The sequence below is a fragment of the Jatropha curcas genome, chromosome 9 (genome assembly GCF_041381405.1).
Source record: "Jatropha curcas cultivar XTBG-Jc1 chromosome 9, XTBG_Jcur_1.0, whole genome shotgun sequence".
NCBI classification, from domain to species: domain Eukaryota; kingdom Viridiplantae; phylum Streptophyta; class Magnoliopsida; order Malpighiales; family Euphorbiaceae; genus Jatropha; species Jatropha curcas.
In genome coordinates, this window is record NC_143159.1 from 2,415,296 (window position 1) to 2,438,146 (window position 22,851).

General features: G+C 34.4%; 4 protein-coding genes across 4 annotated transcripts; 1 reads left to right on the forward strand and 3 right to left on the reverse strand.

The window, feature by feature from the left end:
• Positions 1-1,814: 1,814 nt before the first annotated feature.
• On the reverse strand, positions 1,815-4,878 carry LOC105633709 (xanthotoxin 5-hydroxylase CYP82C4). Its single transcript, XM_012216348.4, has 2 exons — positions 2,762-4,878; positions 1,815-2,634 (listed from the first exon to the last, which is right to left on the reverse strand). The coding sequence occupies exons 1-2, from the start codon at positions 3,707-3,709 to the stop codon at positions 2,011-2,013; spliced, it is 1,572 nt and encodes a 523-aa protein (XP_012071738.1). The 5' UTR covers positions 3,710-4,878; the 3' UTR covers positions 1,815-2,010.
• Positions 4,879-6,908: 2,030 nt separating this feature from the next.
• Positions 6,909-10,399, reverse strand: ATS (Homeodomain-like superfamily protein). The gene is made up of 6 exons (XM_012216347.4): positions 9,140-10,399; positions 8,936-9,012; positions 8,638-8,674; positions 8,245-8,392; positions 7,337-7,433; positions 6,909-7,182 (listed from the first exon to the last, which is right to left on the reverse strand). Exons 1-6 carry the CDS (start codon positions 9,633-9,635, stop codon positions 7,009-7,011), a joined length of 1,029 nt encoding a protein of 342 aa, XP_012071737.1. The 5' UTR covers positions 9,636-10,399; the 3' UTR covers positions 6,909-7,008.
• Positions 10,400-18,753: 8,354 nt separating this feature from the next.
• Positions 18,754-21,689, forward strand: LOC105633707 (seven transmembrane domain protein). Its single transcript, XM_012216346.4, has 7 exons — positions 18,754-18,920; positions 19,228-19,297; positions 19,397-19,456; positions 20,117-20,231; positions 20,601-20,716; positions 20,916-21,040; positions 21,375-21,689. The coding sequence occupies exons 1-7, from the start codon at positions 18,844-18,846 to the stop codon at positions 21,496-21,498; spliced, it is 687 nt and encodes a 228-aa protein (XP_012071736.1). The 5' UTR covers positions 18,754-18,843; the 3' UTR covers positions 21,499-21,689.
• Positions 21,690-21,899: 210 nt separating this feature from the next.
• LOC105633706 (cytochrome b6f complex subunit (petM)) lies at positions 21,900-22,707 on the reverse strand. The gene is made up of 2 exons (XM_012216345.4): positions 22,549-22,707; positions 21,900-22,411 (listed from the first exon to the last, which is right to left on the reverse strand). Exon 2 carries the CDS (start codon positions 22,407-22,409, stop codon positions 22,032-22,034), a length of 378 nt encoding a protein of 125 aa, XP_012071735.1. The 5' UTR covers positions 22,410-22,411; positions 22,549-22,707; the 3' UTR covers positions 21,900-22,031.
• Between the last annotated feature and the right edge of the window lie 144 nt (positions 22,708-22,851).

The window sequence follows — 22,851 nt, forward strand, 5'->3', positions numbered from 1 at the left end:
CTATACTCGTTCAATTTCTAAAATGGCACTTGAAATTAGTATTTTGAATCCGTCAATGTTCTTACCTGAATAATATAACAGTCACTGACTGCTGCTGACCTAGCAACATGAGAACAGTTCATAGCAAATTTTTGTTTGCTCATACATCATCCATTTCCGATGTATGGTGGCTAAGGAAGACATCTAGCACGCTTTTCTACACATTTAAATATCTTAACAGGATTATTATGAGTCAACCACAAACTGTCAAGGTGCTGCACATACAATTATATAGTTCAGGGTTGATTTATTATATACTGCTAAGTTGCTGCTAATACAATCCATCATACACACTGACAATAGAAGTGGATTGCAAGAAAACCATACCATAATTGCAATATTAATTTGCTCTTGCATAAACCAAAAAGAAAAGAATAGAAAAACCCAGAAATTGTTGCATCAAAGCACAAGATGCAATCACTGATGAAATGGCAGGCTCCTATTGATAATTCATAATACTTTGTCCTAAAAATTATAGAATAATTTAATTGTAAATATAGTTCAATATAAAAAGGGTGGAGTAAAGAAAGTACAATTCATATTCAAATGACTTCAGGGAATCCAGCATAGGCAGCTACCTGGGGAGTTAGAGATTCATGTGTAACATAACCAATGGCAAGGAACATGCCACAATGCCTTCTCATGGGTGTTTCCATGTTACATTTTACCATATACTGCATCACCTGCATCACCTAAATTAAACGAGTCCTTTTCTGATTCTGATGGTTTCAGCACGAGTTATGGCCAACAAAATTTATTTATGGCTTAATTTGACAGGGAGTAATCTTGCTATTTTTTTTTTATCAACCCCCCTCCTTCCCCTGAACATTTTCGCAGTTTCACTACAAATATTGATGTCTGCAAATTTTCTTACTTTAACCCCAGAAAAGTTCAAAATTTCCCTGCATCAAATGTAAGTATCCAATTTTTTGCTTCAATTCCATGTGAATATCCATCTGTTAGCACTCAAAAAGGCTTTCCATATTACACTTGTACAAGTTAAGCATATAATCAGTATCTAGTTGCTGAAGGAAACTGCGTTATAGCAACATTTACTCCTACTGGATTCAGTAAAATCTCAGATTTAAAATTCGTCTTCAATTCAAACTTAAACACAAGCTACCTGTTCAGAACAAGGCTTAAAGAGAATATAGTATACTAACAAATGTGCTTACAGAATTACAATTTGATTATCTGCTAGCAATTTTGAGCTTGGAGTGCTTATCTTACAAAACAAATTTAGATGTTCGACCCCTGAACTTTGGTTTCCAACTCCTTCATTAAATGAGAAGAAATGGACCATCTGGCACTGTCGCGAGTGACCAAAGGACATGTGACACATAATCTGTTATAATCCTCTTACCAAATTATCGAGCATCTGGACAAAGGAACAGAGAAGAAAATTATGAAATCCCTTAAGCACGAATGGAACTTGAAAATATGAGCGAATATTTGTGTGAAACATTAAGTACAATTATATATTAGTGGTCGACTGACCAACCCATGAATACCTAACCACACTTCTGGTTGACACAAATTGCTTTGTCAACCTGCGGTTTAACGGCCTTATAGTTTGAAAAGACAGCACATGATAAGGAGAACATCCTATTACAAGGAAAAAGAACATAATCCAAGTGACTGAGCAAGTTATATCTATTACAACATAAAAATTTATCTAGGAATACAGCTCGAACCCAATCAGTTCCATTGTCAGAATTTCGGAGTCAAGTAGTACGCAGAAAAGCAAACAAAAAGGGGTGATATTTCAATTTCAATTGCTAAAACAAAAAGAGTGAAATTTAAGTATGGAATTATATAATCATTGGATTTCATACATTATTAGTGATATCACATCACAATGTCAACTATAACACCAGATTAACACAAAGTACAATCATAACATAAACTGTTTATATCAACTTCACTTATTCAAAGCTCATCCTGTCTCATCAAATCTCCAAACTTTAAACATCAACAGGTATAGAGTTTTTCAGGGAGTCGCGGCGAGAGAAGAACCTCCAAAGGGGTTGCTTTTGGTGTATGGGTTCCTGGCGTCTCAGTCATGTCAACAGGCTTATCCATTGAGGTTCTCAAATCAAACATGTGAAGGAGCCTAGCCAGTGTCAAGTGAAGAGTATGGAGTGCAAAGGATGCACCTGGGCATGACCGTCTGCCTGAGCCAAAAGGAATTAGCTCAAAGTGATGACCTCGGACATCAATATTTGTGTGGTTTTCAAGAAACCTCTCTGGCTGAAAAGCTAATGGATTAGTCCAAAACTTCGGATCTCTTTGAATTTTCCCTACATTTACCAATAGGCGAGTCCCAGCTGGAACACGATAACCAGCTATGGAGCAGTCTTCCATGAATTCCCGGGGTATGAGAGGTGCAACGGGATATAGGCGAAGTGTTTCCTTGACTATTGCTTGAAGATACACAAGGTTTTTTATGTCTGATTCAACAACTTGGCGTTCAATGCCAACATGGAGGTCTAATTCTTCTTGTGCTTTCTTTAATGATGGTTGGTTATTCAGAAGCAATGACATGGCCCAAGTTAGTGTGGTTGTTATGGTGTCACCTGCACCAGCAATAAGAGCCTGCAAATAAAAACTTAAAAGAGTAAGGCTTTTGACTCACTCAAATTCAATATCACTTGTAAAAATAAAATGTATTTATTCCAAGAGTTTGTCCCTAATCAGTTATTTGTACATTATGTTCGCATACCAGACAGGTCGACTTGATGCTAGTATCCGCATCATATTGAAAACCTGACATGCGGCCTTTCTCCTCAAGTGACAACATCATATCAATGAAGTCTTTCTCACTCTTGACCTCTCCTGGAACAGAAATTCTCCTTTGACGATGCTTATTCAGCCAACCTGAAAGTATAACATCCAAGTCCTCGGCTGTCTTCTTCATTGCCTTCACATGCCCCTTCAAATCTAACCACCATAGAAATGGAAGTGCATCTGAAGCCACAAAAATGCCCATCAAGTGATAGAATTCAGAAATAGCTTTCCGGCACCGTTTTGACTCATCATCATTAGAGGAACCAGCATATTGCTTTCCAGCCACCACTCTAACAATCACATTAAGGGTCAAATCATCAAACCATCGGTTAAGTTCAAAAAGTAATGGAAGACAGCTATTTTTAGCCCACAGACCGTAAAGCTTCCTTATCCCCAAGTCCAGTTCAGTATGCTGGACTTGCTTGATCATCTCAAGACTCCGGTTTGAAAGAAGTTCAAGCATTACTATCTTTCGCATCTCACGCCAGTGGGGGCTGAATGGTGCAAAACCAAACACTGCATGGTTATAGCACATATGCTTCGTGGCTGCTGTAGTGGGACGGGAAGCAAGGATTTTATCATTTAGTGTGAAGCATTCCTTTGCTGATTCCACACTAGCAACCACAAGGGCACGGCGACTGCCTATCCTGATATTGAATACTGGCCCATATTTATCAACCATTGTTCCAAGTGTTTGGTGGAGAAGCTTATCTGCACCACCTAATAGGTGGAGGTGGCCAATGACTGGCAATCCACCAGCTGGTTCAGGGGCCTCTCTACCCTTGCTACCTTTGCTACTCTTTGTCCCTCGAAAGTATACATTGCAGAGAAAGATGAAGGAAAAAAATATAACAATTGCAGATAATTGGAGAGAAGAATCCATAATTGATTGAAATATTCATGCACATGAAACTTAAAACCCAGTTATTTATAAGCCTAATCCAACAATATTTTAATGCAATTTAGCATGAAGCATGACAAAGTCGGATAATTTCAGGCAAGGAACATGGCCTCCCTAATTATGCATGCATATGGAATACACATTCACATATATAGATAGCGGAAAGTTTTCAAATATAATTAATAATGATAGAGCTCTCTATTCCAGACACCCTGTTTTAATAAACCCTATATTCATTCAATTCTCAAATTGCACTTGGAATTAACATTTGTATCACTAATGTTCTAACAGAATAATTTAACAGTCACCTATTGTAGCTGAACCAGTGACATGAAGACAGTTAATAGCAAATATTTTTAGTACACATTCATCATTTAGATCCATCGTTTAGTGGCTGGGAAGTAGTCTAGGAGGCTTGTCAACCCACCAAATTATATCAGTAGGGTTTATATTTCACTAGACATTGATATGCCTCAACATCACGAAGCATGATTAACTTGTTAGATTCTGTATCTTCAATCTACCACACAAACCAATAGATGTGGGTTTCAAGATAACCTATCAAAATCACCACATTACATCCACTAATTGAATAAAAAACGCCCAACAACTGTTGCATCACAAAAACTACAAGCAATCACCAGTGACGGAGGTAATGTTTGATAAACGATTATAGAATAATAAATTACTGATATGTTTGATTAAAGAAACATAAATATGACGGAAGTACAGAATATTCGATTCATATTGACGAGAGTTGAGAATAATGCTTCAACGTATGCAGCTACCTGAATGGGGGCTTGATGTCAAAGCATGACAAATACGCAAGAACTGCGCCACTTGACCTTTTCATAATGTTTCCTCAACATACATTTCACACACTGCATGGTAAAAAGAAAAGTTTTTTTCTTCTCTCTCTCTCTCCACATTAGAGAACCTAATTAAGCAAGAACTTTTCTCATTACGATGATTTAAGCAATTATTTATAGCTTGATTTGTCAGACCGAATCTTCAGATAAATTTTATTTTTGCACAACTCCACCCCAAAAAAATTATTTTTAAAAAAATGCTTGCTTTGTAATGTAAATTAATGTTGGTGTGCACAAATTGTCTTGCTTGAATCACAGAAGTAAAAATTTCACTGCATCAAATGTAATTATCCAAATGGATGGCTTCAATTTTGTGCAATTATACTTCTGTCACCATCAAGAAATTTTTTTTAAGGAACAGGCAGGCAAAGCAACAACGGTCAGTTAGATCCACTGAAATTGAGTAAAACTTATCTTCAAATTCGAGTGAAATCTTGTAATATGATGATGACATAGCAATGCCCTAATACAAAACTTAGAATAAGTATGGCCTGCCCAAAACCCCTAAAATATCTTAATATATAGAGCTCCAAAAATGGTTATGAAGATATTATTTACATATATGATTGAGATAAAGAATTGAGCAAATTAATGGTGGGAGAAGTGGGACAAAGAGGATAGAGGGAGATAAAGACAGACGCGTAAGTTGTCTGAAAATCTAGCACAAGATATGATGTAATGATGGGCAATGTGGAAAAACATAACAGAGAATACATAAAATTCAGAAATGGTATGGGCAATTGAATTGTTGGTGCTCTGATAATCTGATCCAATTATTTTTCAAGAACAATCATAGCTGGACGATTCTAACAATTTCTTTCTTCTTCTTCTTCGTCGTCGTCAGTATCAGTAATTCAGCAGCACAATTGATTGGCATTTGCTGCGTTTTGCATCTGCATTTGTCGTTACTGTTTTGCAGCGCAAAAACCGGTCATTTGGGCCTGACGTTTTAAAAAGGCTTTTATAGCTCATGATTTAATTGGGCTGTGGAGCCGCCCGCTTCCATATTGTTCATTATTTATACGGACCTAATACAAATAATTCCTTGTTCTTATTATAATCAAATCTCATTTATTTTTAAAATACATCATTTTTTATTTTGGAATTTACTCTTTTTTTTTTTTTTTTTGAAATGGGAATATTTCTGAACATATACTTAAAAAAGTAATATGATATTAAGTGTTTACATAATATCATTGGAAATTTTGAAGGCAGGAACTATTAGGAGTTTCAGAGATACAATCCTAAATAACTACTGTTTGTTTGGTGGGAAAAAAAAAAAAATGAAAATAAGGGAAAGAGAGAAAGAAGAAACTCAAATTGATTAGAACTGTATTAATCTTTTACCGAAATGAATACAAATTTACCAGAGCAAAGCCTTTTCCGCAGCCAGTACAAAAATGATGACAGACACCACGCGTACAGATGAGCAATGACACCGTTTAGAGTTTTTGCCTGTCTGTACTGCATTTGTATCTGTTATTGTCAGCCATCAATTAACCGCAACTTAATCAAGTCTCAAAAAAACAACAAACACATGATTGACTTTTCATCAGTCATCCTCTGGAAAATTTTTACATTTTTCCCACCGGAAAATTTGGTTTAAATCCAGAACTAGTCATTGCAACTTGTAAAAGTTAAATCCAATGACTGTTTTGAAAACCAGTCTGAATATATATACTTGTCTTAACCGGTGAAACGGAAGCCAGCTTTAGTAATATCGGTTTGATTTTCTGTCTGGTGTTAAAGCATTGGTTAAAATCCTTGGATATATATGGAGCAAGTCACATGCAAGTTGAATCTTGAAAGGACATTACAGACGTCCATTTGATCATCCTGTTTGCTAACAGTATTCATCATTCGAAATTGGCAATGGCCTGTATAGTTCCTGCAAATATTCACTAATTTTATACTCTCTAGCTGAGTAGCTTGTCAATGGTCAAACATGCAAAATGGGTATATATATATAAACTAACAATCATTTCTGTGATTAAGAAGATGTTCCTGCTACTAGGGTGCAATTGATTGACGAACTAATAATAATAACCCAAGATTTTTAACATTATAACTTGACCCACCCTTTCCATGAATTAATCTGGACCCTCCATTTTCATGACCCCTTGCAAGGACAACATGCAGTCGAATCCATGGTCCCAAGCTCATTATCATCATGACAATTGCAGAATCATTACTAGCAATTTTCATAATTTTTCTCAGTTGTGAACGTGTCTTATCATATACTCTATAATTACTAATGTTACCAATTTTCAATTTTCACCTTTTTTCACAGCTGAGACAAAATTCCAATAACATGCATGAAAAATATTAGTAGATATTTTGGTCCATGCACGTTCACATACCAAAATATATATAATAAAAATGACAAAATTAATTAATGTGTTTGTTAGTGTTTTAACACTTGAGAAGGGTCAACTCATTTGATGACTCAGCATAGTCCATTTTCCAACTTGGCCTTCCAAGAGTGAACTCTAGGTTAACCAACATATCTGAAGATGACAAGGAGCTACGCTCCAATGTTTCTTTCACCCTATCAGACACTTGGAGGGCTTCCATGGATCCGTCTTCCTAATAAAAACATCATCATTAATCATAATTAGTCACAAGGATTTGGAAATATGCTATTGATTAATTATATTAAATCCAACATGTTACATGTTTGATTTTGTTTTTTATGACAAAATCTATATATATATATATATATATATATATATATATATACCTTGGTCTCATGTGTATTGAAATGAGAATTATATGCCAATGCCTCAGTGTTTGATCTATTTTTGTCCTTTGTCTCCATTGATGATGACCAAGAACCTCTGTTCACAGAAAATTACCAAGTAATAAATATAATCATCAATACTGTATATAAGATTCCATTAAGAAAGGTATTCGAATATAGAGACGCATGCATTTCTTCTTCTGCAACATGAAATTATGAATGCTCAGATAAGAACTAATTTCAGTATTGAAATTTGGCATCTTCAAAAAGCTCTAAAAGGAAATAAATATAAAATAGTATATGTGGAGAACAAGTTAAACTCAATCTTTTGGTTTTTTCTTCACTGTCCACAGGTATAAGCCAACAAAATCCAGCCAAACATTAATGGCTCGATCAACTAAAGGAATGACTACACTACTTGAGCAGTGGAAACCCAATTATGAATTACCCCTTGGATTAAAAAAGCCAAAATAAATATAGTAAAATAAATAAAATGAAGGCATTGAGATTTGGACCAAACCCTTGACTTCTAGCTTACATTGGGATCAAGGCATAATTAACAATATTAATCCAACGGATGTGGAATGTGAACTATTTTACATTATCATACAAAAATGCACGTAAATCATCAACGCTGTGAATAGAAACCCTAAGATCTATGTATGCACTAGAGACTCTTTCTAGTAATTAATTTAGCACAGACAGAACATATTGGAAAGAAAAGTCCATCACCAAGAAGCATTTGTGTATATGCGTGCATGTACGTTTTTCATTAATTTAATTTCATGCATAGAATTATTTTTCATTTTAAAATGCTGGGGAGGATAAACTAAGACGGATTAACCATAGGAGTTAGGAAAGAAAGCAAACAGCAAAAATAGAAGAGCTAGAAAGAAGCGCTCTTTTACCTTATTTGGGTTTTCTGTATGGTTGCTAGTGGTGATGTTGGTGGTGGGAGTGGTGGGTTGAGAGAAGAAGGGTTGGCTTCAGCTTTTAGAGCATCCACATCAGCAATCCCTGCTCTTTGCTTCAAACCCGTATTTGTCTGGCCTTGACCTGCAAATAGATAAAGCCGTTGGTCTTGCTTTATCAGACACCAACCGAAAATAATTCACATGGACTTCGAGTCCGTCCAATCCAAACTAATTTTTGTTTTAGTTGAAAACAGTAAATCAAATGATAAGAGCTTTTGGTCACATTTGAAACTAAGTGCTGTAGCTATCTCAAGCTAGCGAATATAAATATAATGGAAGAGAAAAAAAAAAATCTAGAGTAGTCCTTAGAAGGGTAATCTAATTTACCTGATCCTTTGTCAGTGCTCTTCACTGTTCTATACATCTGCATGAACACCCACAGCAAGAAAGAGAAAAAATGAGAAAAAAGAAATAAAAGTCCACATTCCTAAGATTACCCTCTGCCTCTCTAGATGCCCTTTTGTCTTTACCCTTTGTTCTTCATCCCCACTACATATGCGTGATTACAATATATATACAGAAAAAAACGACGATAAAAAGTGCAAGAACAACAATGGGAATATTGAAAACTATCTGCGCCTACACAATTATTCAAAGCATTGTAGATTGAACACAGTAACACCACCTGCAAGTGACTCTTCACGTGAGCTAGGGTTAGATCCTTCACATTCATCAACTCTAACACTGATTTTGGCGTTGCTCCTGTCACCATTTGTAGAAATACAAATTTAATAATAAGTGAACTTGAAATATAGGTATACATATAGAAACAAAATAAGTGAATGCAAGAATATCTTAATGAATTAGATCGTCTTGTATATAGTATTACTTTCATGGCCACCAAGAAGCTGGACCGCATGAACAAAATGAGCATGTAGAGTTGTGGTCCATCTCATTCTAGGAGCTCTAATGCTTCTTTTCACTCCACTAATCATTCTTCCATTTCTCTTGAACTCGCGGCCATAGATTTGAGGTTGGTGATGATGATGATGGTTATGAATGTGATTATTAAGATTTCTTGGTAGTGGCAGTGTTTTATGACTCAAATCAGTCATTTCAAAACCTAAGCTCAAAGTGGGTTCACTAGGGCCAAGATTATAACTCCTTTCTTGACTAAAGAAGCCATTTTCATGGCTCAAATCGCTTCCACTGCTGCCGGAATCTGTAGTTGAGCTCCTATCACTGTAAAGAGCTTTCCTTGATAATACTCCCTCATATGCCATTTTTTTAGCTTCACAATCAGAAGCTGATGGTGGGCTAATCTGCAAGGAGAGATCAGGCAAAGTTGATGCACTTCTCATTATCGGAGTTGAGCTTGAAAACATGAGGAGGATGACAGAGATCTAATTAATTATTTAATTTAGTCAAACTAGTAATTAGAAAGAGATAGAGAAAGAATGAGCAAAAAGTAAAAGGGATTAAAAATGAGAGACAAATAAGGAAAGTAGAATTAATAAAAAGGCAAGAACTTTAAAAGTCTACAACTTTGAAGAGAGAGCTATATCGATGGAGCTTTGATAGCTGAAAAGCAACGGAGTTGTGACCGATAACATGATTATATCATGAGTGGCTTATGATTTGCATGGGTGTTGAGAGAGAGAAAGAGATAGACGAAGAAGGTAAAGTAAAGTAAAGTAAAATAAAGGAGAAACAATAGGCTTTTCTTGATTAGTAGAATCAGTCTAGGGTTAATAGATATAGGGGATCAGAGAAAGGGAAAATTTTATATATATATATAAACAGAGATGAAGGGAATTGCAGAGAGCAGGGAGTACTAGTCAGATTAAAAAAATGCAAGAAAGGAGAAAGTAACAGAGGTTTTCTGGGGATGATGGTTTAAAAAGAAAGTTAGTAAAAAAGGGGAAGTTGTGTATTCAAGATTGCAGAGGGATCAGAGACATTTCTTCAGAGAGATAGGTAGATATAAAAGAGAAAGAGAGAGATGGTCTCTTTTCTCTTTATCCTTCTAGCGGAGAATGAAAAGGAGGTTCGCAGGGGATATAATGGCTGGGATTCGAGAAAACTAAAGGAGGTTACTGTTCAAAGGAATATTTGGAAGAGAATAGAGTTTTTTTTTTTTTTTTCCTTTTTTCCTTTTTCTTTTTCCTTCTTACGCTTTATCTCTCCCCCTACCTCTCGCAATCTATCAACGTTTGATGGATTGCGACCCTTTTACATTCCTTAAACCTTTTTTTTTTTTTTTCCTAATTGTTGATCATAATTTCTTTATTTTTAATTGTGATTTTTATATCATTTACTAGCTAGGATTAAAGCATTTCCGTTTTTCCTATATATGTATAGCCAACGAGGATTGACTAGCAGGCCAAAATAAATATTATCCCTATCAAAGATGTTGTACCTGCTTTTTTTTCCGTTCTTCTTTTTAAAAATTGACTAGTTATTTTGCAAACCTCTACTTCTTGCATCTAATTAACTCTATACACACAATCAACAAGTCTTGAATCGTGTAGTTCCACACTTTTTTTCCTCAAATGAGGCCAGTTCGATCTATTCATGAATAAAGTAAATATTTGTTGAAAGCAATTCACCTCTTAATGAGCTGAAACTTGAATTATAAACTTACCATATGCATTTTATAGATTATGAACTTGAATTATTAAATGGTTAAATAAATTTAATTAATTGTATTGTAAACACTTCAATTAATTCATTGTACAGAAATTCAATTTCAAAAAATGACAATCTCAATCAAACGGAGAAATGGTCTGATATGTTGATTAATTTATCAATGGAAATTTCTTTTTTTAATGATTAGGTTTATGAATTTCTTTGACTAACTATACAGTCTAATTAATAAAAAAAAATCTGCATTTGTGATTAAACCCAATAATACAAAAATTAAGCTTAAATAGTTATTTTATTAGCAAAACACATATGAGGAAATAGCAAGTGGAGAAGTTCTGCAAGTTCCAGCACAACCTTAGCTCTTGTCCTAAACCGACCATTGCTATTGCCAGCTCTAGTCCAGTCAAGTAAGGGCAAGACTACCAAAGGAGGAAAATTCTCTATCTATAGTCTAGTCCAAGTAGTCTTTGGCACGCACGTAGCAATTAAATTTCCCATAAATATCGAGCTGTACACGTGCGACGCTCCACTATAAGAACTATAGCAGAAATATAAACAATACATACAACTACAAGGGATTAAATTTTGGTCCCGTGAAGAAGAATAAGGGAAAAAGAATAGGAATATAGAGTCTTATAAGAGAAGAAGTGTCAGATTGGGTGGGCTGTCCGGCGACACTCGGGTCACAGACCCACATGCAATTACTTCTTACCCACTCTCATTCTGATTTAACTTAAAGATTGATGCTGCCCCACGCGCTTTAATTTCTTCTCCCCCTCCAATTAATTCTATGCTCAAATTCAGGGAGATTCAAAAACAATTTCTGGCCCTATCTTAAAAGAGTCAAAGCTTGTTGATTTTTGCTATTTTTACACTTGTTCCAATGCCAATAGTGCAATAATTTTCATTAAATTGACTCTTTCTATCATTAATAGTTAAACAACACATTAATTGCATTTATAAACTAAGCAGTGACTCTCATTACGGAGTTTTAATTTTTTTTTTAAATGTTTTTTTGAATATTTTTTTTTAAAAAAAAAAAATGTTAGTGCACAAAAGAATTGAATTTTTTCTTTTTCTCAATTTATTAAGAATTAAATGACTGAAATAATATCATAGATTATAAAGTACGAAAACCTTTTCACTTCTATGAAATATGAAATAATCTTTTCAGTTGAATAATAGTTATCAATCAGTAAAATCTCTAATATATATGATCTATAGAAAAGATTTTATATCTGCAATCAATTAAACTATAACCGATTTGAAAAAAAAAAAAGTTTAATATTTATCACCAATGGGTTCTAAAGTACTAATAAAGTTTATAACTTAACTGGTAGAAATTCTTGAATATTAGTATATTATTAAGGCAGTAGTGAGACATGTGAGGAGGGGGGAGTAGGGAGAAAGCGCGTGGGAATTGGAAACGGAGTCGGAGCTCAACGTTAAATTGAACGAACGGGTAGTATTTGTCTAGTCTAAAATCTTGGTTTTGATCTCCAATATTCCCTCTCCGTGTCCAAATATTCCTTGGCTAAACCCAACTGTCGAGCCCCACCCGCGCGTGGAAACCCACAACAAATGCAAAAACAAAATCAAACCATATTCCTCGGCGTCAACATGGGGGTTCCATCACGTGACTTATGGACGTGACCTTGTCTAGGTTTATTCTATATAATTAGTCTCTTCTCTTGTTCTCTTCCTTTGTTCTTATTCTCTCTCTCCCGTTCAAATTGCTGCATTTCTTTATTTTAATTACGTTTATTCCTTTTGTTTATAAGCTGATTACAATGCCGACAATATGACTAGAAAATGATAATCATTTGTTAATACTTTTCGAAGCCGCGGTCAGCGCCTGATGCGCTCTAGATTCTCCGGGAAATTCAATTTCTTTTTCTCTATTAATTAAAAATTCTCTTTCGTTCTTTCTTTCTTTGGATTACTTAATTCTACACAGTTTGTAACTTTGTAGTATGGTAATATCCGGTCAACATGTCTCTCTATGGCTCACTTGCAATGTTGTCAAATGCTTTGGGCTATACATATTCCATATTCCATGTGTTTGTCTTATAACAACCACTTGTACATATTATACAATCTTTTTCCTTTTTCTTTTTTTTCTTTCCATTTAAAAATCTTGAAACATTAATTTTATATCATTCCCAAAAAAGGGTCTCCATTCTTTTTCACGTTAGCAACATGTAGTTGAATTTAGTTTAGTGGGTACTCATCATAATTAATTTTTATTATTCTTTATATATGACCATTTAGCACCAAAAATAATACTGTATATATAGTATAGAGCAAGCAAAGGACAGAGACAGCATGCTAGTTTTTGCTTATTACATAATCATCTACTTGTAAATGCATGTTGGTTATTTTAACTCTTCTCTACCAAACTGCTTCTCTTTCTTTTCTTTTTTTTTCCAGGTGCAAAATCACATGCAAGCAACAAGTTTTGAGTAAATCTTTTAACTTGATTGTATTTTAATTCGCCAATTAATTGAACTAATCAAATAAATATATAGTATAGCTTTGATTTGAAATCTCGTAACTTTATTGATGATGACTCTATGAGATCGGTATGGTAATTTGCTGTTTTGACTCTTAAAGTAGAAGATGTTCCAAAAACTTCCATTCTTCCGCTGCCCTAATTAAGCAGGATTTAGAGTTTTTGAGTAATTAATACTACACACTTTAATTAGGTTAGAGCAAAAATGGTGCGTGACTTGCAATTTAATTATATGCAAATCTCATCCACATCGATAAAAAAAAATTATGTATTAATCAGAAACTACAAATTATTTGAAAGGAAAGAAAAAAAAAAGGATACCCATTTGGAAGAATATTAGCTTCTTCATGGTGATTCGTGAGATCAGAATACTGGGCATGTGTTGCTTTGAAATATGGGTTTCTGTTCTACCTTCTCCCACTCCTAGTTTGAGTATTGAAGAGTAAGACAAAAAAGAAAGGAAGGAATCACCGAAATCAACGCCGTTTAGGCTGACGTGCACCGCGACATTACATCACATATTATAGTATATAGGTGTGCATGGTCTGGGGGTTTGGTTATTATATACTCACCCCTACTTACATCGTTTTGCTGGTTCAGTAGAATTTTCTTGTGTCGTTTTTGTGCGTGATATGAGACAGTTTTATCAGATCAAGACGAAGGAAAAGATACCCTTATAAAAAAGGAAACAGAATAAATTCTTCAAGGGTTTGGTGGTGCATCGTTTGATAATTAATCAGTAATCACAATCACAATAATGAGCTAATGAGTAATACTGTAATAGGGTAACGAATATATAAAACGGTCAAATCTCAGAACCCCAGTTGAGGGAAAAAGCTAGCTGCTTATAAAGGTTGGTTATTAATGGTGAGGATAGCTAAAATGGGCACTTTCGAACAAATGAGCTTGTATCATAAATTGGAAGCACCACACCGAACAGTGATCGAGATCTAATTGTTCCCACGCGCCACCGGGTGGAGGCCACTTGTCAGCTTCAGGAGCCAAAGCATCCATCCCTAAGCAAAAGTGGTCAGTTGTGATCAGACACAGAAGTCGTCATTTTACAAAGCAAGAATAAAAATTAAAGGCGAATGAAGTCAGACCCTACATGTATGTACATGCACAAACCCCACTTCTTGAATAATAAACCTTCTTTTTCCAATTTTACTAACCTAGGGATGTACCTAATTGGTATATCAATATCAAGAACCTCTTCATCCATTTAACAAACATAAACTTTAATTAATTAGCTTGGAGATTAGTTATCAAAACAAGAAAAAAAAAAAACAATTAAAAGATGTATAATTTATTTGCCGATATATGAAAATATTTTTAAAAATTAGACGAATGCAGAATGAAATTTATTGTTATTTATTTATTTGGTGGAAGTTCTGCAAATACCTACCATTGAAAATGAAATTTCGTTGGTGAGGTCAATACAACAGGGACAATTTACACCCCATGCGTAATTGACTAAGATGTTGAAAACCCTATCCTGATTACCGCCTGGCTGAGTGAACTGAAGGCGATGGATAGGTACCTAACTGCCTATCAGACATAGCCTCCTATCAACATTAATTTCTAAAATAACATCAATTTCTTGGAAATTTTAACAAGGAAGAAGGTACGATTTCTTGCATTTCTTCCAAGAAGTAAAAGTGGAGCCACGAAAATTAAATTTCACGGACCGTATGTTCTAAAAGTCTGAGAACCACTCTCCAGAAAAAAACAAAAAGTTATATACGTCTGGGGATTCTTCAACTTGTGTAGTGTAGGCTCTAGTGGTACAGGTTTAGCTTCTAAGCTGAGAAACCCGTTTCTTGATCCGTTGCTTTGATCAAGATTCGTAACAAATGTCACGGGACCCCACATCTACAGGCAGATCATGTGCCTGCTTTCAGAATGGCCACTATCACTTGATGATAACTTCGTAACTCTGGTCCTATTACAGTACAGCTGCTCTAGTTTACAAAAACTTTTAACCCAACCCAAATCTCTCAACTAATAATATAAAAGTTCCAGGTCCCCAGGTGGATCTCTTTAGATTTTATGTTTTGGAAAAAATGCATGTCAATTACCAGTTGTTCGTAGTATTCCATGGATAAAATTTTCACAACCAGTTGCTGATGAGATCGATAGCTGTAAATTTATCTGAGTCAAGTCATGTTGAGCTCAACATAAATCAGGCTCAATAAAAGTGTACTGGCGCTCAACTTATTTATAATTTATAATTAAAAGTAAAATAAAATTTACCCCTTTATAGACTCAAATTCGAGCTCAAATTCAACTCATTAAAATTGTAGGATGAAGTTTCTTCAAGCTGGACTTTAAGCAATTTATGAGTGGCTTTACAACCCAACCCAAACCTACATTTTACAAGCTTTTTGCTATTTTTGTTCCTTTTTTTTGTTTTCCATAACTAAGAGTATTATGAATCAATCTTCACACACCATAGCAAATTCACTTACTAATCAAGTTAATTCCTAAAAAACTTTTTACTATATATGCTTGTATTAATTATTCTAATATAAGGCTTTGAATTTTATTATATAGACATATATATTATTATTCAATTTGCTTAGATTTGGGCATATTTATGTATATATAAATAAAATTAAATTTGGTAAGAAGCTGAGAATTGTTTTAAATATTATCTCGTGACTCTGGCTCACTCTCATTTTCCAATAGTTGTCTGATGGACCACAAAATGTGTTGATTTTTCTATATAATTATTACATACATGTTTCCTACCTTGCCCTTTTCCTTTGACCCTTTCCAACATTTGCTACAAAAAATGGATTCCCTTTTTGGTTGTCAATTGTCAAGCTCTCCATTAATGGATGATGGAAGAAACTAAACCTCAAATGTCAACATCAGGAAAATAAATTCCTCCTTCCCCCATCCATTTCCTTTTCACCAAGGAATAAACTGCCTCCCATGGCGTGAACTGTGCTGCTGGTTTTCAACTTCACCTTAATATATTTACTTATTGTATTTTCTTTTTATCTCTTGTCATTAAGCACAATGTTAAAACAAAAAAATGGTTATGAAAATGATATCAACTTTGTTTCTAATGCTCATCTTTTCTTCTTGGGAATTAGCAGACTATGTTCCGGCAAGAAAAGAATGTCGACATGAAATTAAAAGATTGGATTAATCATTATTAGGTAATTAACACAAATTAATGAATATATATAATGCTATAATTAAGAAAAGGGGATTCGTTTTGAAGAAGAAGAAGAAATGTTGTACTATCTTAGGTAGGTTGTAGAAATATCCAGTGGTCATTTTGCTACAAGATAAGGTGATATATGTTGAAATGTACTTTGATTGTTTCCATTTGATGAGTTAAGAGAAAAACAAGCAGACAGGTTCAATTGGGAAATTGGGAACGCATGGCAGTATCACATATTAAGCAGAATATTACATGCAAGGGTAGCCTGCAAAGAGGGTGATAGCATATTCAGCTCCTTGTGAAATAATTATTGAGGGCATGTGAGGTCATGAAGAAAAAGGAATATATATACACACACGAATAGTCAAAGATGAAATTGATTCAAACAAAGATATAAAGAAGAATTGTACTGTAAAAGAGGGAGATAAGACATTCCTGGATTCTGATATTGCTTCTCATTTTAAACCAACAGGGTAAGCCTACTGTAGCTACTTGGCATTCTCATCAATTTCTAACGATGTGAGAATTTCCAATTATATTTGAAGCAGATTCTTGGATGAAATGGGAGTAAATTTTCTTTTTTTTCAGATCAGCAAAAAGAGAAGTAAAATTCATTATTAAGAAAAAGTAAACTGCAAGCAGTAAAAAACTCCGCATGCCCGGAAAACTATACCCAAGCCAGCAGGCTTTCCCCCAAACACCGAAAAATCCTAGACCTGGGCATGAAAAATAAAAACCTACTGTAATAACAAATTACAAATTAGATGAGTACCAACTTAACAAAATCAGCTTTGTTAAGATACATCATTTTAATTTGTCATTTTTATCATTAAATTTTTATTGTATTTCAATAGCTAAAATTCGGTAATCCAAATAATAATAATAATAATATGATATTGAAAATAAAATATTACTTGAAGAAAAAAAAAATTATTACGGAGAAATAAGAGGGGAAGAAGAATAACGTTACCAATATGATACTAATAATTATTTTTTTCCTGCTTATTTGGTTTAAAATCAAAGTAATATTGCCACATTTTTCCTGTTTTGAAACAATAATAATGGAATTCATCATCGCCTACACATACATAGGAATCATTTTTGCCTATGTTCTTTTTGACAAATTTGTTTTTGGTCGTATATACGATGAAAGGTCCAAAATTGTATCCTGTCGTTTTTTCTTTTTTGCTTTATGGGGAAGGTGTGGCGGGATTCATTGTCTGCATTTGTTTATTTTGCTTCAATTATCTACATTGAAATTTATTATAAATGGAAAATTTTGAAAATTATTATGCTATGGTGTTTAATCTTTATTAATACCATTCCAAAAGTTTGACCGTTTGTGAATGGAGACTCTCTACCAATTAATCCCCTTCCAACGTCATAGACCCAATGGGTCAAACCCAACGAAAAGGTCACTAGTATTGTTTTTTCTTTTTTTCTTTTTTTTTAATCTTTCTGTCTAATAACAAAGGTTAATTATATAAAAAGAGTTTTGACTTTTTTTTTATTTTTTTTAATTGAAACAGACTTTTGCAATTAACTCTTACATTTACTCTCAAAGGCAAAAAAAAAAAAAAAAAAAAAAAAAAAAAAAAAAAACTCTATATATCTTACTAATTTTAAGAGTGAAATACTTATAATTAGAACCGTTAAACTTATTTATGATCGATTTTAAGAAATTTCAATCTAAAAATTACATCGATCTATTTTTGTTTGGTTAATATGCATGAGATACATGAAATATAAAAATAAATGATACGGTTTTATCTTAATTTAAATATATTATTCATTTTCACTCAGTAATCTCGATAATACATTTATTCATGTTACATGTGAGAGTGAAGTCAAGGAAAATAATGTTATAGAAAATAAATTGGGTTTTCTTGATTAATGAAAAAGAACTTTTTACTTTTCTTGTGAAAATTATAAACGTTGCCTTTTTATAAGTTTATCTTTACAAAAAGCTTCATGGTAATTTTGGGCCGGTCTAATTCCAATTCTGTTCTTTATATTGGTGGACAGTTTTGTAAATGATAATGGGCTCATAGTTAGAGCCACTGAAGTGGTTTTAATCCACACCAATCCAAGCCCAATTTGCCTGCTCTTGATGGCCCAAAACTCAAATCGAACCGAATCTAAGTCTAGCTTTAACCTGCTTCTTCTTCCGTTCCTGCTTTGTTCGAACTTCTTTCTTCCTGGGATCTCGAAGTCACAGACTACTTCGAAGAGGAAAGAGTTAACAGAGAGAGAAGGCGGGATGACGGTGTTTCACTTCTTCAACTGTGCTATTCTCACTTTTGGTCCTCACGCCGTTTACTACTCCGCCACTCCCTTGTAAGTTGTCTTCTTCCTTACTCTGTCTATAACTCTTTTAAATGAGATTTTAAATAATCTTATCAGTTCTTCTATCTTGTATTAGTTCATCGATCTGTTTATCTAATCATAATTCTAACTTTAAGCCTATCTCGCATTCATAATTTACCAAAAATTCGCCTTCAATTAGACTTTGGAAAGTAAAAATAGCATCTAATTTTGAATGATTTCGACTTCGACGATCTACTGTTTAATTTCTGCCTATCAAAATGTAAAGGATCATTTTCAAAAATTTATCTGTGGATGAATTGCTCGGAAATGTTTACAGGTCCGAGTATGATACCCTTGGCACATCTGTTAAAGCTGCCCTGGTTTATCTAGGGACAACGCTAGTAAAGGTGAACAATGATGATTCATTTATGCTCTATCCATTTAGTGTTTTGCTCTTTCAAACTTATTAAACTTGTGCGATGGATGGTTTCTCCAATGTGTTGCAGCTTGTTTGTTTGGCTACTTTTCTCAAGGTGTCTGAGAATGATAGTTTTGATCCATATCAGGTAATTTTGATAATAAGTTCCAAGGTTGGCTCAATTTTTCACATTTTAAGAAGACCAGATGGTGCTTTTAAATGCAAACTCTAGTTTACACGATATTATGCATGCTTCAAAATAGCTTCTACTTGGTACTCAAGCATCACTTATGAACATGAACTTTAAAGCTGTTTAATGGCATTTTCAATGTGATAATGCATATACAGTTTATATATTCGCGTATCATATTTAACATTAGCTTCAGGTACCATTCCCATAAGTTTAATCTTGCGTTTTGTTTGTGTTTCACTGTCTTTCATTTATGACTTCAATTTGACCTAACCAATCAACACAATTATTCAAAACAAAGGTTTTTTTTTTTCTCTCATTACTGTGGGATACATTTGCATAAAATGTGCTGCTCTATTACTTGGTTCTGGTTTTGACTGTGAAACAAATGTTCCTTAAAACAACCGGAGGAGAAAGGAGATCGAACATTTCATGGCTTTACAATTCTTCTTCTTGTTTCTCCTTTAAAATTTGGCATTCGGTTGCTTTGTAGCTCTCTGAAATGCACATGGATCTTCATTGCATTCTTGCTATATATGCAGTTAGATGTTCATCATTTTCTCTTTCTTGCTAACTGATTGATGTGATCATAGATCTTTAACACGCTATATTTTCCAGGAGTTGTTGAAAGCACTAATTGGTTTCATAGATGTTGCTGGGCTGTACTTTGCCTTGACCCAGTTAACTCATCGGAATATCTCTCAAAATCATAAATTTCAAGCTGTTGGACTTGGTGAGTAAAGATTGACCAACTTGTTTCATTGAAATGAAAAGTGCATTTTAAATTTTAGTTTTTAGAACTGGATGAAATTGTTGCCTCATCAGCTTGATCTTTGAACTTTTCTCTAATATGTTTCATAAATTTCTTTCCATTTTTATCATTCAATTCCTAAGAAAATTGGTGACCTGAATTGCAATGGGATTTACATTACATTTTTGTGTAATCTCTACCCGTTTCCCTTTCTATGTGTATTGTTATCTGACAAAGTAGAAGAGCATGCGAGCTATTTGTGAATCCCTCAAAATGGTCTAGAAAATTTCTTGTCACTTGACCTTAATTACATATATTTTTAATCTCTGAAACACATTTTTCCCATTGCAGGGTGGGCTTTTGCAGATTCTATTTTACATAGACTGGCACCTCTTTGGGTGGGAGCTAGAGGACTAGAATTCACTTGGGATTACATTCTGCAAGGCCTTGAAGCAAATGCAAACCTGGTATATTTACTTTTTGGATCAATACAAGTTATTTTCTGTGACTGCTTTTGGGAAGAACAGTTCTTTTTAATTAGTAATAGACAAATAGTAGCAATTTGAAAGCCTAAATTTGTTAAATTTTGATGATTGGTTAATATTTAAAAGTGATATCATCTGTCTCCCTTCGTTGGTTTTTACATTCAGTCCTCTTGAAATTCAGGTTCTAAGTATATCCCTGGCTGCATTGGGATCTTTGATGTGGCTCCGAAAAAACAAACCCAAGACTTTAATTCCCATAATATATGCATGTGCAGGCATTGTGGCAACAATGCCATCAATCACAAGGTATGCTTCTCATCCTTATGCCCGGACATCATTCATTTTTTTTTTTTTTAAATGATCTAAGCCTTTTCATGATACACTAAAATTTGAAGTTATAGAAATGTTTCATTGTATCAAATGCTTTTTGAACACTGTACAAATCTGTTGCTATGTGCCTCCTTTGAATGTGAACAAATTGCCAGAATTTGATTAATAATCAACAAGATTACATTGCTAACGGAAAAAAAAAAGTATTTTCATTTTGTATGATTACATTTCTGTTCTTCCATGGCACACTAGTAACTTACTGGACAGCTGTGATTATATCATCTGTCTTATCAAATTATGGCTTTTGCAGCTATTTGAGAAGAGGATTGGGGTGGCATTTGCCAAAAGTGGTAGGCTTCGAACTGTTCACTTCTCTGGTGATGGCTTTTATTAGTTGGCAACTCTTTTCTGCTTGTCAAAGACCCTCGTCCTGAGAAAGTCCAGTGCCATCTCTAACACTAGATAGTGGGTTGAGGATAGATTTGGAGCATAATGAAACGAAGAAGTTTAGCTGTATGACTGTTAAATACCCCTTGGAGATTGTTGTAATGTTTTGTTTTAATCTTACAATATCCTTTACTTTGCTTTAAAAATTATCAATTTGTAACTTTCATTTTTCCTTTGATTTTTGGAGGCTTGAACAAAGAGCGTTCCTTTACCACTTAAGTTCTGCAATTAAAGAACTTATAGAAGATTTTGAATGAAAATGTTGGAATTAGGTCTTATATTTGGTGTTAAACTTAAACCGAGTGTTGTGGGCACTCTAGTTTGGCATGTTGATAGCCCTGAAATTACTTTTGAAATAAGATATAGAATTGAAGCCTTGGTCTTGACCTTTATGGAAACGAAGGATAAAATTTATTATTGATGATTCATTCCAAACAATTTCGTTCTACATAAAATACAAGATAGACAAAAACAAGAATGGTCTAGCCACATAATCCATGACCACCGATGAGGTACTTTCTTAGCTCTCAGATTCCTCAACATATGCTTCAATTCGAAGTAGTACAAATCCAATAGCTACTCCGACCAAAACAAGGCCATTCATAATGGCAGCAATCTGGAATATCTCACCAATCTTACTGCACTTAGAGGAGAGAGCACCTCCACCTCTTCCTTTCCCATTTGATGCTTTCAGTGAGCTAACCACGTTCGCAAAGCATTGTTCAGTGCAGACTGGCATGCCCAGAGACACCACTGTGTTGTGGGCTTTCAGACCGCCGTAAGCATTCAATCCTCTTATGTACACCGCTCCGTTCACTTTCTTCTGGGGCTTGCTGCCAATGCTCACAACTGCACCGGTGACTCTGGCAGGGGCGAAGGCGGCTGCTGTGGTTGCCATCTCTGTTTTATGCACAACGTAAAAGAAAACAAGAGAAAATGAAACAATTGTGCAGGAATTGAATTGCCAAGCGTAAAAGAGAATATCAGAAGATGAATTTAGAAAATGGAATTTGCTTGAAAAAGAGAGAATGGATTACCTGTTGTTTGGATTGGAAAACTTGAAAAGAAGAGGACGGGAGGCAAAGGCCACTTACAGTATTATTGGGGTGAAATTGGATAAGGTGAATAACGAAATGGTTGGCTAGCAATTCAATTAGATGGATGGTCGACCAAAGGGAAGAGTCGAGCCATACACACGCAGCTGCCTGCCTGCCCACGTAGACAGCCAAAAATAATTAAAAAAAAAAATAGTAGTTCATAATCCTAATTTGAGATATTATCCATTTAACCTCTCTCAAACTCTTGCAAAGAGTGTTTTTTCTCTTGTTCTTTTTAATTTC